This window comes from Garra rufa, chromosome 5 (genome assembly GCF_049309525.1).
Source record: "Garra rufa chromosome 5, GarRuf1.0, whole genome shotgun sequence".
In the NCBI taxonomy this organism is placed as follows: domain Eukaryota; kingdom Metazoa; phylum Chordata; class Actinopteri; order Cypriniformes; family Cyprinidae; genus Garra; species Garra rufa.
This window is the reverse complement of record NC_133365.1, coordinates 12,627,968-12,641,954: the sequence shown is the minus strand read 5'-3', so window position 1 is coordinate 12,641,954 and position 13,987 is coordinate 12,627,968. Positions and strand designations below refer to the sequence as shown.

Genomic DNA, 13,987 nt, shown 5'->3' with positions numbered 1-13,987 from the left:
AATAAGCAAAATAATAATAATAATATTTTAAAGTATATTGAAAAAAGAAAAAAGTTATTTTAAATTGTAATAATATTTCACAATATTAATGTTTTTTCTGTATTTTTGATCAAATAAATGCAACTTTAGTGAGCATAACAGTTATTTAAAAAACATTAAAAATTTTACTGATCCCAAACTTTTGAAAGGCATATTCTCTATATATTATATTGATGTGCCTGACAAAACAGATGTTTGTACTAGCAATTACACCAGTAACGAGTTTTTCCCATATTGATGTCATTTGCACATGTCGGCATTTCCAAATGTCAATAAATCACTGTTTTTATCAGATACTTTGAAATAAAACATGCAATGTAAAGTAAAAGGGTAGTGAGAGCCACTAACCACAAACCTCTATTAAGCTCTATTTTTAAAAAGAAGTGTTGATCTGTGTAATGTAGTCTGTGGTTTCCATCACCACACTGTGATTCAGCTGTCTGCACAAGGCCACAGAACAACAACAGCACAATGTATACAACAGTTCAAAAACAAGTAATTGACTGAAATATATTTTAGATAACATTTTCAGTTACTTTTGACTATTATTTATCAGATAAGAAAAAGAGTTTGACCCTAAGCCACAGCAGATTCAAACGTCACATGTCTCTGAGCAATGTTTCACTCATGGGCACAGTACCCCATCAAAAACATGTCCCCATATTTAAATACTCTTTTTTATACTATTGGATGGATATAATTTGTCTTTACCTGTAGTACAGAGTCATTCATAAGCAGCATGTGCAATAAAGAGCTGCCCCATAGCTGACAACAATAGACGTTTTGGTTCCTTCAAAGGATTCTACAGTACATAAAAAATCACCTCATTTCAGACCTTTTTGCAAACCATTTGACCGACTGATTTATTCACGATCTGGCATCCCTAGTTCTAATTTAAAATAGCTGATAGAAAACACACATTACGTAATTGCTTATGTTGCTGAATGATTCAGTTGAGTAAATGATTGACTGATTCACTCATAATCACACTTGTTTTGTATCTGAATGTATTGTTTTTTAAAGGGGTCATCGGATGTTCATATGATTCTTTAGGGCAGGGATCCTCAAATCTTACCCTGGAGGTCCAATGCACTGCAGAGTTTAGCTCTAACCCTAATCAAACACACCCGAGAATGCTAATCAAGGTCTTTAGGATCATTAGAGAATCACAGGTAGGTGAGTTTGATCAGGGTTGGAGCCAAACTCTGCAGTGCATTGGACCTCCAGGGTAAGATTTGAGGAACCCTGCTTTAGGGTCCTAATGAAAACTCTATAATATACTTTGGTTAAAAATTCTCAATAGTAGTGTAAAAAAAATTATTTTTACCTTGTCACAATCAGCTCTGCAAAAAATCATTTCATTTTATTGCATGGTCCTTTAAATGCAAATGAGCTCTGCTCGCCCCGCCCCTGGGATGATGAGATGTGATATTTACTTTAGCCGCATTTAGCCGTGTTTAGCTGTGTTTAGCCGTGTTTAGCGGCGAAACTTGCCAACAAGCACATTATTAAGAAAGGCTATTTGCAAAGATGCATAAAAAATCCTTATACTCACTTCTGCTGTGGGTGAAGCTGCATCAGGAATGATTTGCATGAACATAGATGCATATGTAGATTGGGATCAGCTCAGAAAGTAACTGTTATAATTAACTTTATTATAACATCCAACAACAGAACATCTCAATTACACAATCGGAGTCGACACAATGGCGATCAGAGTCGGACTGTTTCAGCTCTGTGAGGGCGGTGCTAAGGTAAGGCGCTCTTGTCAATCAACTATCGAGGGAGTGGCCTCTGTCTGTGTGCCTTCACCCCAACAAGAAGCTGAAATTGACCTGATTTTAAAAAGGGGATATTACTTTTAAAAATTTTTTTTAATTTTTATCTTTGTAGGGTGGTTGTGTACTGTACACAAACTGCCAACACACATTAATGTTCAAACATGTAAAATTTAGTTTTGCATCCGATGACTCCTTTAACAAATCTATTGAAAAATGACTCACTTACTTGTCGCCATGCCACCTACTGGTGCAATGTTACCTGCATTCGCTGGAAATCCCCACTAATACTGACAGTCAAGTGCGCATTAAGACTTTACTGGACCCCGAGGCTATGAGGCTATGAATATGACTTAGGCTGTAACATAGAAGACAAGTAAACGTCACAAATTATAATAGAACAAAGATACATAAGAAATCGACGTACTTTAAAAATGTAAAGCACTGAATAAGAAATATTTTATTGTATAAATGTACAAATAGACTGAATAATCTTCACAGTATAAATTCCCTTTCAAAAAATCAGTAAATTAAACAATCTACAACTTGTAGCTAAGTGTAGCTATGAACTTAAATCAGCAGGATTTAGTGAGATTGAATGCATAAAATGTTGGTTGCTACTTGAGTGCCGGTGTATCTGTGTTTTACCTACACAGACATTTTTCTTTTAAACAAAAAAAATATTGCAATAGCTTGTGTTAGTAAATAGGTCTATTGTGCATTTTCTATATTTCTGTGTATTATTACACAATATGTATACAACAGATGGCCATGTGTTTAAAAACAGACAATAAATGTTTTTCAAATTCATCTAAATATCTAAAATTCCCCAAGAGTTTTTCACTTTCAATGTTTTAGTCCAGTATACTTCCATGAGACATAATAAAGAAATAGAGTTTCTTTTATAAGGTACTTTTTTGACAATGTTTTTGAAAAGTATTAATTACAGATTATAATAAAAACAAGTAGGCCTACTACTAACAGTACATTTTATTCAAATGTAGTACTTTATCTATTAGGCTATAATATTTGGCTCCCCAGAAGCTGTTATGTGTTTTTTTTTCTTCCCATGTCTCTAATTCTGCTCACAAGTTCATTACAGGTGAGTTTCACTCAAGTTTTTTTGCAGTTTGCTGATTGTAAGCTAAAATAACTTCTGTTTTTGTTTTCCCGATAAAAGAGTGGTTTAATAAGTTGCAGGCTCATTTATTGATAATAGATCATTAAATAATAATAAATAATATTGATAGTAATAAATAATCAAATAATTGCGCCTTGTTTTTTAAAGTTTGTTTATTTGTCTCGCGAGAGTTGGCAACAGTGTCCTCAACACAACACAAACTCAGTTCAACGTGAACAAGACGACAGTGAAGACTGCAGCGTATGTTCTTCTTGCCTGCCTAATTGCTGTATGGGTAAACGGTGAGTTTGAGCTCTGAGAATTCAAGAGCATTCAGAAAATCTTAACAATCAGTATTGGGAGTAGGCTAAAGCATCACAAAAGATAGCCTATAACAGTAATATATTACTTTTTGCTGTAACGCAGTAATATAACGCATACTAGCCTAATAAGATTTTGTGTAAAATTATAGCTCATTACAGTCTCAGTTATCTCGTTACAAAACGCAATTTACAACAACATGTTTTAACTCAAAATTAAATTTGAATTTACCACCACAAATCAGCAGCAGGGAATAGCCGCGGTTAAAATAGTTTGTCTGTTACCGATTGTCAAGATGACTGAGACAGGCTCTACATTTGTGAGATGGACATACTCCCGTAATTTTCTGTTCATCAGAGAAAAGAACCAAATGCACAGTCTATGTGCAACACGGAACTCGACATAGAGAAATAGCAAGATAACTGAAAAAACACCTGCTGGTGCCACCAACGTTAACAATAAACTAACAAAGCGGACAAACAGAAATGAAGTTAAACTAAAAATAACAATTTGGTTTTATTAAATCATGGTGTATATATAAAATGAATAAATATGCAAAATATGTTATGCATTTTCAAACACATTATAAGGCTCACTTTTTAGTTTTTTATTGTTATTAATTATATAATTAATATAACTATATTATTTTTTATTATAATACATATTAATTTGCCTCAAACGTTTTTAAAATGTGTGTACATTTTTTATATAAAATAAGAACACTGCATGTAAAATTCAAAGAACATCGCTCCTAAATTTAAAGGTTCTTCACGATGCCATAGATAGGCTAAATGGTTCCAAAAAGAACCTTTAACATCTGAAGAACCATCTGAAGGTTCTTTGTGGCAAAAGAAGGATCTTCAGATTATAAAAAAGTTAAGAAAGAACCTTTGACTAAATGGTTCTTTGTGGAGCCAAAAATGGTTTTTCACAAAGGCAAAACTTAGAAAAGCAACACAAACCAGACTCAAGCACATTTGTTTCTAAATCCATGTCAAACACAGAACACCGTTATCCTACAATGGAAAGATACCCACCTACAAGACTTAACTTACAGTCAGTTCTATACTCACAATAAAATATGTATATAAAAAATTTGATAGTTTAAGTTCTTTATTTTAATTTAGTTCAGTAACTGATTGTAGATGTAAGGGTGTTTCTGAACTATTTTGTGTTGACATTCATTCCGGGAACAAAAAAGAAGAAAGATGGCATTCTGTGGAGGAGTGTTATGTATGAATAAAAATAATACTTTAATATGTAAGGAAGGGGTGGAGTCATGTAGTGATGACAAAGTGATTTGCTCCCAGAATCCAAGTGCAATGTGAGAAATAAAAGAAGCAATTTTTTTTCTTCCTAAATTTGTAACCCAGAATCTTTTTTAGTGTTCTCTGTCTTTATTAATAACAACATAACTGTCATGACTCTGGGCTGTGGGTTCCCTCAGCCACCTGAGGTCGCTGTTTCCCTTTCCCTTGCACTGCACTTCCCTGATTGTATAAACCTGTCTGTGATCGTTAGCACTCATCTAACCTACACCTGTTCACTATTATATGGACTATAAGAACTCTCATTCCCCACTAATCATCCTGGCTGCATTGTATTCGTATGTCTGTCTCTGTGTTTCTGGCTCCTGGATCTTTGAAAATAGTATGGAGTGATATGACCAATCTGAAACTTTTTGAACACCATCTCCATCATCAAACTTGGAGGTGGATCAGTCCTTTTATTGGGTTGTTTTACTGTAGCAGGAAGTGTAAATCATGATCGTATGAAGGATAACATGGATTCTTTAAAGTATCAGGCCATTTTGGCAAGAATTGTGATGCCTTTGGTGCAAAGCCTGGAGCTAATGATCAATGGACTTTCTTGCAGGACAATCATCCCAAAGTATAGGCCTACATCCAAATATATTATCCTTGATTCAGGGATCAGTCATAGAATCTTCTTGAGTGGGCTGTTAGGTCTCCAGATTAAATTCTCATCTACAATATTTAGCTGAATTTTAAGAAAGAGGTGGTAATGTGAAAACCAAAGATTTTGAGTGATCTGAAAGCTTTTTCATGCGAGAAATGGGCCAAGATTGCAGTAGAGAGGTGACAGAAGCTTTTAAGCAGCATTTATTGGTGGTTTTAAAAAATAAATGATTCTGCACCAAATTTTACTTTCGGGGGTTGAATAATTTTGAACGTTAACGTTTAAAGCCATTTTTTTCATTATTCATCTAATATTCTCAGAATAACTCAAATGTGTATTAATAAACTTTCTTTAATATTTTACTGATGCCTCTGTTAAATTGATTTTACAAAATTTTGTTCTCTGCAGCAAAATGTCTTGCAGGTCAAGGGGGTTGAATAATTTTGATTGCAACTGTATATATGTGACCCTGGACCACAAAACCAGTCATTAGATTACATTTTACAAAACTGAGATGTATACATCACATGATAAATAAGCTTTCTATTGGTGTGTGGTTTGTTAGGATAGGACAATATTTGGCCAAGATACATCTATTTGAAAATCTGGAATCTGAGGGTGCAAAAAAATCAAAATACTGAGAAAATCACCTTTAAAGTTCTCCAAATTATGTTCTTAACAATGCATATTACTAATCAAAAATTACATTTTGATATATTTATAGTAGGAATTTTACAAAAAATCTTCATGGAACATGATCTTTACATAATTTCCTAATGATTTTTGGCATAAAAGAAAAATCGGTAATTTTGACCCATACAATGTATTTTTGGCTATTGCTACAAATATACCTAAAGCGATTTAAGGCTGGTTTTGTGGTCCATTTATATATATATAAATATAGGGCCAGAATATGAACTCTCTTGATGCTTTAAATCCAAATTGCAGTTGTTGCTGGGACAGGAGACTTTTCTTTCCCTAAAATACCTTTATGGGGGAATAGATTGCTCCCAATGTGTCATCAAAACAAACATTTTTGAATATAGGCAGATAAGGGAATTACACATTGAGAAGGTAAAAATCTTTCCTCCAAGTCCATCTTGTCTCAAACATGAGATTATGTAAGCATAGCGTACATTTGTATACATTCATTTATTTTCATTTTCAATTAATTTATCGACTATAAAACTATCCCGAGTGAGATTCAGCGTATTGCTTTTGTTCTTTCACAGTGGCACTATGAAGAATAATGCAGGACACAGAGGCATGAATCTAGAGCCAAACTTCACACAAAATATCATAAAGGATCTTGAAAATAGGTGAGACTGTCTGCTTTAAATATATTTACTCATGCTTAACATATATATTCAGTACAAAGAAGTAAATTTGTGTGGCAGAGAGAGACACACAATTTAAAAAGAATGAGAAATTAAACTAAATGTAAGCTATTTCTGATCTTCACAGGAGCCAGGAGACATCGCCACACAGTACAACTGTCTCTGTGTCATTCCAAGAAATCAGCACCTTTTGCATCCCTAAGAAATAATCAAACAGAGAATTAATGTAACAATAAATTTGTTATTAAAAAAACATAGCAATACTATTTATTCCTTCATCAATATTACATCAAACAATGACTTTTCTTTTTTAGCGGGACTTTTAATTAATTAATTTACAGACAGAATTTCAGTATTGGGATTTCCGGTGACACTTTATGCAGGTAACATTGCACCAGTAGGTGGCGTGGCAACACGTAAATGAGTCGTTGAATCATTTTTCAATAGCTTTTTTAAAAATCAATACATTTAGGTACAAAACGATTGTGAGGGAGTCGGTGAATCCTTTACTCAACTGAATCATTCAACAACCAGAGGCATAGCTGGACCTTCTTGTGCTGATGCACAAGCCCCATTGAGATGCCGCTGTGCTCTCGTAAAACATCTGACAACGGAGATGACTGTATACCAACCTAAGAATCATTTTCAATGATGTACATATGTGTATTGTTACCTTAATATATACGTACAATCTAAACAACAGATGGTCATGTGTTTAAAAACAGACAATAAAAGGTCAATCAATAAAATATTTGAAAAAAAAAATCTGAAATGCCCCAAGAGTTTTTCTCTTTCAATGTTTTAGCTCAGTATTACTGCCATCAAATCATAATTCTGATCTGATTAAGCAATATTTCCTTCCTTATTCAAGTTACACTAAGGGTGCCCTAAGACAAGGCTTCACTCCATAAGAGTTAAGGACAGTGTTTCCGAGAAATCGCAATAAAAACTGAAAAACAAGAGGATGGAGTATTGAAGTCTAAAATGAGAAGTAAAACTGAAGGGAAAACCCTGATCCTACAGTATTTAAACGAGCTCCTGAAGTCCTTCAGTCATAATCTCACTGACCCAGACACAACAGTTCAAGCTCAGTTCAACCAGAACAACAAGACAATGAAGACTATTGGAGCTTTTGTTCTTCTTGCCTGTCTGATCGCTGTAGGAGTAAAAGGTGAGTTTGAGCTCTGAGAATTGCAGATCCAGTGCATTCAATGCATGTATATTTGTTTATAGACTCTAATGAAATATATGACGTTTCTCTTCCAGGACAGGACAGGTCTTCAAAGGGCAGGTGCTTCTGTGCAGACAAAGGTGCAAACATGGTTTTAGTGAAGAACATTGAGAAGGTTGAAATCATCCCTCCAAGTTCATCATGTCGCAAACATGAGATTATGTAAGCATAGCCTGCATTTGCATACATTCATTTATTTTCATTTTCAAATAATTCATGAACTGTAAAACTATCCCGAGTGAGATTCAGCTCATTGCTTTTGTTCTTAAACAGTGTCACTCTGAAGAATGGTGCTGGACGCAAATGCATGAATCCAGAGTCAAAATTCACTCAAAATGTCATCATAAAGGCTCTTGAAAAGAGGTGAGAATGTCTGCTTTAAGTATATTTACTTTTGCTTCACATACATATTTAATACAAAGTTGATTTGTGTGGCAGAGAGACACACATGGCAATTAAAAAAAATAATAGGTAAAACTAAATTCAAACTATTTCTGATCTTCACAGGAGTCAGAAGACTGTACCACACATCACAACTGTCTCTGTCCCACTGAAGAGCACTATGACATCAGCATCAGCAACAACATCCTTCAAATGACTTCATAGACCTCAGATGTGTTAATATTCTGCTGAATAAGTTGGAGTTCAATTTAAGAGAGAACACTTTAAAACTAAAACTATTTTCTAATGTCTAAGCTGATTAAATTATTATTTATCTGACCACTGGGTTGTTTTCACAAACATATTTTAATAAGATCACTGTACAGTCTTTTTTTTATTTGCCTTATTGTATTTTCATTGTCCAAATAGATGTCAAATAAAGTTTTTTATTTATGAATTATGTCTTCTGACCTCTTTCAGAGTGGTTCACGTGTTGTGATATTCTGAGAGAAAATACATATTATACTCCATTTACAATAAACAACAGTCCCATGGGCTTGTCTGGATGAGAAAACTCAATAAAGCTTTAAAGACTGCTACTATTGTTAAGAATGTCTCAGTTATAAGCAGTTATTTTGACTGACTTATCTATCTAATATTTTTTGGAACCTGTGATATTTTAATCGTGATCTTTAATGAATATAAAGTTAAAAAGAACAGCATTTACTCAAAATAGAAATCTTTGTAATCCTGAAAAAGGTATCACAGGTCCAAAAAATACTAAGCCGCACAACTGTTTCCAACGCTGATAATAAATTAGCATATTGGAAAGACTTCTGAATGATCATGTGACATTGAAAACTGGAATAATGGCTGCTGAAAATTCAGCTTAGTATCAGGAAATAAGTATTAAAATAGAAAATAGTTCTTTTAAATTGTAAAAATATTTCTCAACATTATTATTTTCTGTATTTCTGATCAAATAAATGCAGCTTTAGTGACCATAAAAACATTCAAAATCTTGATCCCAAACTTTTGAATGACATATACTGTACTGTATATTCTCTATATACTGTATTGATCTACTTGAAGAAAAAAAACTGTTAATACAAGTAATTAAACCAGTCATATGCTAGTTTTTTCCATATTGATTTCATTTGTGCATGTCAGCATTTCCAAATTTCAATAAATCACCGCTTTTATCAGAGACTTTAAGGCGAGACACTGCAGGTGAATAGGGTAAAAATAATTAATTAATAGTTATCACCTACTCACCCAGTTCATTGATTACATTGATAATTGCAAACATGTTTTTTATTACAAGTTTTCTAAAATGTTAGGTTTAAATATGGAAATAAGTCATTATTTAATGAAATATGTGCTAATTCGCATACATTTCTAGTACAAAAATCTAAACACTGGTTGAAGTCAGTTTCAAAATTCTTGTTTCCTTTTTTTTTTGACATATTAGAGTCAAATGTTTTTACAGAGGAAATTGTGGCACTCCATAATTCAGAAAAAAAAACTTAAAACAGGCAGAAAACAATGTAATTTTTACCATTTTGGGGGGAATAAAATGTTTTATAAAATCAAGCAAATTATATGTGAACAAATCCCTCTGTAAAAACCTCCAGAATATAGACAGGAATAAAAATGTAAAGTTTGGTGTGTGTAAGTGCTACTGAAGTGGAGATTTATGGCTCAGTGTAGGAGAAAAAACTCCTTTTGAGAAAACAGCCTTTAAAATATGCATTGTAATTGAAATCTGTTGACACAAATAGATAAAGTGCTATTAAAGAAACATTGTCTTTTGGGTGTGTTTTTTTTCTGCTAGTCTGAAAAAACACTTTACGGATACAAAAAAAGCCCAAAATCTCACATTTGACAGGTGCATAAAAAAACAGTGTTTTTGCCTGCAGTGTCTCCCCTTAAAATAAAACATGCAATGTAAAGTAAAAGATTAGTGAGAGCCACTAACCACTGACTTCTATTAAGATCTATTTTTAAAAGAAGTGTTTTTTCAAAACAATAGTTCAATGATTGAGGAATTATTATTGATTGACATTTTAAATAATATTTTCAGTTAATTTTGACCATTATCCATCAGCTAAGAAAAAATTGTTTAAACTAAGCCACAGCAGATTCAAACGTGTCCGTGAGCAGCGTTTCACTCATGACTGACACTGGGCACAGTAACCCCATCAAAAACATGTCCCCATTTTGATACTCTGTTTTTATACTATAAAATATAAATGTCTTTACCTGTAGTACAGAGTCTTTCATAAGCTGTGCGTGCAAATAAAGAGCAGCTTCAAAGCTGACGATATAGAAGAAAGGATTCTAGGTAAAGATTCACCTCATCCTGACACTCCTTTTGTTTTCTGCCATATCCTGTTTCTAACAATTGCAGACCTTTTCACAAACCCGTTTGACCAACTGTTTCATTCACGATCTGTCTTTTTTTCTGATTCAAAACATCGGATAGAGAACACATATTACATAATTACTTAAGTACATCATTTAAAATGATATTTTACTGGAGCACAGTGGCATTTCAAAGAAAGGTCCATCTATGCCCCTGGTTGTTGAATGATTCGTTTGAGCATGATTCACCTAACCCTCACTCATAACCATGCTTGTTTTGTACCTGAATGTATATTTTTTAAAGAAATCTATTTAAAAAATGGCTCAGTAACTTTTTTGCTTGTCACCACGCCACCTACTGGTGCAATCTTACCTTCACAAAGAGTCTCCGGCAATCCCCACTAATTCTTACACAGACAGTCTGTCTCTGAAGTCATAATAAAAATGTGTATTCAATTACACAATGTTTATGTTGTTTTATGTTTTATTGACATACTGCATGAGACATTTTAAAAATAGTCTAATATTGCAAAATGAAAATCATTTGAATGACTTCTTCCTCATTCTTGGAAAGGTCAAGTCTGCTACTATACCACAAAGTAGGGTTGAGTCTGGTTAGGACTCTGGTAAGGAAAAACTATATTGCAATATAAAATTTGTAGAAAAACAAATAATGTCCTAACACATAGGTCTTTAACCGTGCTCCCCAACCGGGGACCCACTTCCCTGTAGAGTTTTGCTCCAACCCTAATCAAACACACATGAACCAGCTAATCAAGGTCTTCAGGATCACTTGAAAAGTCACAGGCCAGGTGTGCTGAAGCAGGATGAAAAGAAACTTTGCAGGACAGTTGGTCCCCAGGAGCAGGCTCGAAGATACACTCTTAAAATAAAGGTGCTTCAAAAGGTTCTTCACAGCGATGCCATAGAAGAACCATTTTTTGTTCCACAAAGAACCATTTAGTCAAAGGTTCTTTAAAGAACCATCTCTCTTACCTTTTTTATAATCTGAAGAACCTTCTTTCGCCACAAAGAACCTTTTCTGAAACATAAAGGTTCTTCAGACATTAAAAGTTCTTTATGGAACCATTTAGACAAAAAAGGTTCTTCTCATTTGCATCGTGAAGCACCTTTATTTTTAAGAGTGTATGTAAACAGATAGGGGTGTTGAGGGGAGTGAGTGATTAGGAAAGATATAAAACTAAATGATCAGAAAACCTGATTTTAGTAAAGAGTAAGACCACATTTACATCCAATCTGTAATAAATCAGAAATGAAACAACTTCAACTGCAAAGTGCAGCTACAAACTACTAAATCAGCAGGATTCAAATGCCCCAAGAGTTTTTCACTTTCAATGTTTAGTCCAGTATTACTGCCACCAAATCATAATCCACACAAATATTCAGACTAATTAAGCAATATTTCCTTCCTTATTCATAGGAAGTTACACTAAGGGTGCCCTAAAACAAGGCTTTCCTTCATAAGAGTTAAGGACAGCGTTTCCGAGAAATCGCAATTAAAAACTGAAAAACGAGAGGAAGCTGGAGTATTGAAACCTACAAGGAGAAGTAAAACTGAGGGGAAAACCCTGATCCTACAGTATTTAAATGAACTCCTGAAGTCCTTCAGTCATAATTCCACTGACCCAGACACAACACAAGCTCAGTTCAACCAGAACTACAAGACAATGAAGACTATTGCAGCTTTTGTTCTTCTCGCCTGCCTGATCGCTGTAGGAGTAAAAGGTGAGTTTGAGCTCTGAGAATTGCAAATCAACAGCATCCAGCATGTCTTTACAATGTATATTTGTTTAAGGTGATGTTCTGCAGCTAATAGACTCTAATGTAGGGTGACCATACGTCCTCTTTTCCCCGGACATGTCCTCTTTTTGGACTTAAAAAATGCGTCCGGCCGGGATTCCTAAATCGCCCAAAATGTCCGGGGTTCGGCTTTTGCTTTCTACAGTCGCCATTCATTGTCTCCGTTTTTGTATTAAAGCCTTGCGCGGGACTGTTGTCTCCCGCAAACATTCTAATATTGAATATAATTTTCGCGCATCATGGAGTCGCTATCAATATGCGGAGTATTTAAATCGCTTTGTATGCAGTTCGTGTTGGATGTAGGGTTGCCAAATCCGCATTTTTACCACGGAATTGGGCTGATTTTAAACAGTTGCGGCGGGTTGATTTTTGAAAGTTTGAAATATTGCATACATTCCATTTGGCTGAAATGCTTGTATTGAAACATTTTGCATTCTGTGATAAAACTGTGGTAGATATTAGTTTTGTGAAGGATGGCCACTGTGGTACACTCTTAAAAATAAAGATGCTTTAAAAGGTTCTTCAGCGATACCATGAAGAACCATTCAGTCAAAGGTTCTTTAAAGAACCATCTCTTTCTTACATTTTTATAATCTGAAGACAGTCTTTCGCCAATAAAATTCACAAATAAATTTATGGAACCATTTTAACAAAAAAGGTTCTTCTATGGCATTGTGAAGCACCTTTATTTTTAAGAGTGTAGGAAGCTTTTTAGCTGTGTTTATGATCAATCTCTATAACAGTGACTGTAAAATATGTAGTTTTGGTATGGAAATGACATATTTTGATACCAAAACTAGGACCCCACCCCCCACCCCTCGTCCTACGTCCTCTTTTTTGAAAACTAAAATATGGTCACCCTACTCTAATGAAATATATGACATTTCTCTTCCAGGACAGGACAGGTCTTCAAAGGGCAGGTGCTTCTGTGCAGACAAAGGTGCAAATGTGGTTTTAGTGAAGAACATTGAGAAGGTTGAAATCATCCCCCCAAGTTCATCATGCCGCAAACATGAGATTATGTAAGCATAGCCTACATTTGCATACATTCATTCATTTTCATTTTCAATTAATTCATGAACTGTAAAACTATCCCGAGTGAGATTCAGCTCATTGCTTTTGTTCTTTCACAGTGTCACTCTGAAGAATGGTGCAGGACGCAAATGCATGAATCCAGAGTCAAAATTCACTCAAAATGTCATCATAAAGGCTCTTGAAAAGAGGTGAGACTGAGAATGTCTCCTTTAAATCTATTTTTAATGCAAAGATGTAGATTTGTGTGGCAGGGAGAGACACATGGGAAAATAAACTAATTGTAACCTATTTTTGATCTTCACAGGAGTCAGCAGACTTCACCACATACTACAACTGTCTCTGTGCCACTGAAGAGCACCATGACATCATCATCAGCAACAACATCCTTCAAATGACTTCAAGGACCTCAGATGTGTTAATATTCTGCCGAATAAGTTCTTCAGTTTAAAAGAAAAAAAAAAACTATTTCCTAATGTCTAAGCTGATTTTTTTATTTTTTATTTTTTATCTGACCACTGGGTTTTCACAAACATATTTTCATAAGATCACTGAACTATGTGTCATATGTACAGTCTTTTTATAATTTGCTGTATGCTTGTATCTTTATTGTCCACAAAGATGTATGAAATAAAGCTTTTTTATA

The 13,987-nt window shown here is 34.3% G+C and overlaps 2 protein-coding genes across 2 annotated transcripts; both read left to right on the top strand.

The window, feature by feature from the left end:
- The first annotated feature begins 7,591 nt into the window (after positions 1-7,591).
- On the top strand, positions 7,592-8,538 carry LOC141335494 (C-X-C motif chemokine 11-6-like). The gene is made up of 4 exons (XM_073840976.1): positions 7,592-7,683; positions 7,779-7,905; positions 8,017-8,106; positions 8,251-8,538. The coding sequence occupies exons 1-4, from the start codon at positions 7,626-7,628 to the stop codon at positions 8,339-8,341; spliced, it is 366 nt and encodes a 121-aa protein (XP_073697077.1). The 5' UTR covers positions 7,592-7,625; the 3' UTR covers positions 8,342-8,538.
- Positions 8,539-12,081: 3,543 nt separating this feature from the next.
- Positions 12,082-13,987, top strand: LOC141335493 (C-X-C motif chemokine 11-6-like). The gene is made up of 4 exons (XM_073840974.1): positions 12,082-12,234; positions 13,205-13,331; positions 13,443-13,532; positions 13,649-13,987. Exons 1-4 carry the CDS (start codon positions 12,177-12,179, stop codon positions 13,737-13,739), a joined length of 366 nt encoding a protein of 121 aa, XP_073697075.1. The 5' UTR covers positions 12,082-12,176; the 3' UTR covers positions 13,740-13,987.

Excerpts from the sequence above, each read along its gene's own strand:
- LOC141335494 (XM_073840976.1), top strand. The coding sequence starts at position 7,626 with ATGAAGACTATTGGAGCTTTTGTTCTTCTTGCCTGTCTGATCGCTGTA. Across the intron at positions 7,684-7,778 it reads GATCGCTGTAGGAGTAAAAG|GACAGGACAGGTCTTCAAAG; the intron begins GTGAGTTTGAGC and ends TTTCTCTTCCAG. Across the intron at positions 7,906-8,016 it reads TGTCGCAAACATGAGATTAT|TGTCACTCTGAAGAATGGTG; the intron begins GTAAGCATAGCC and ends GTTCTTAAACAG.
- LOC141335493 (XM_073840974.1), top strand. The coding sequence starts at position 12,177 with ATGAAGACTATTGCAGCTTTTGTTCTTCTCGCCTGCCTGATCGCTGTA. Across the intron at positions 12,235-13,204 it reads GATCGCTGTAGGAGTAAAAG|GACAGGACAGGTCTTCAAAG; the intron begins GTGAGTTTGAGC and ends TTTCTCTTCCAG. Across the intron at positions 13,533-13,648 it reads ATAAAGGCTCTTGAAAAGAG|GAGTCAGCAGACTTCACCAC; the intron begins GTGAGACTGAGA and ends TGATCTTCACAG.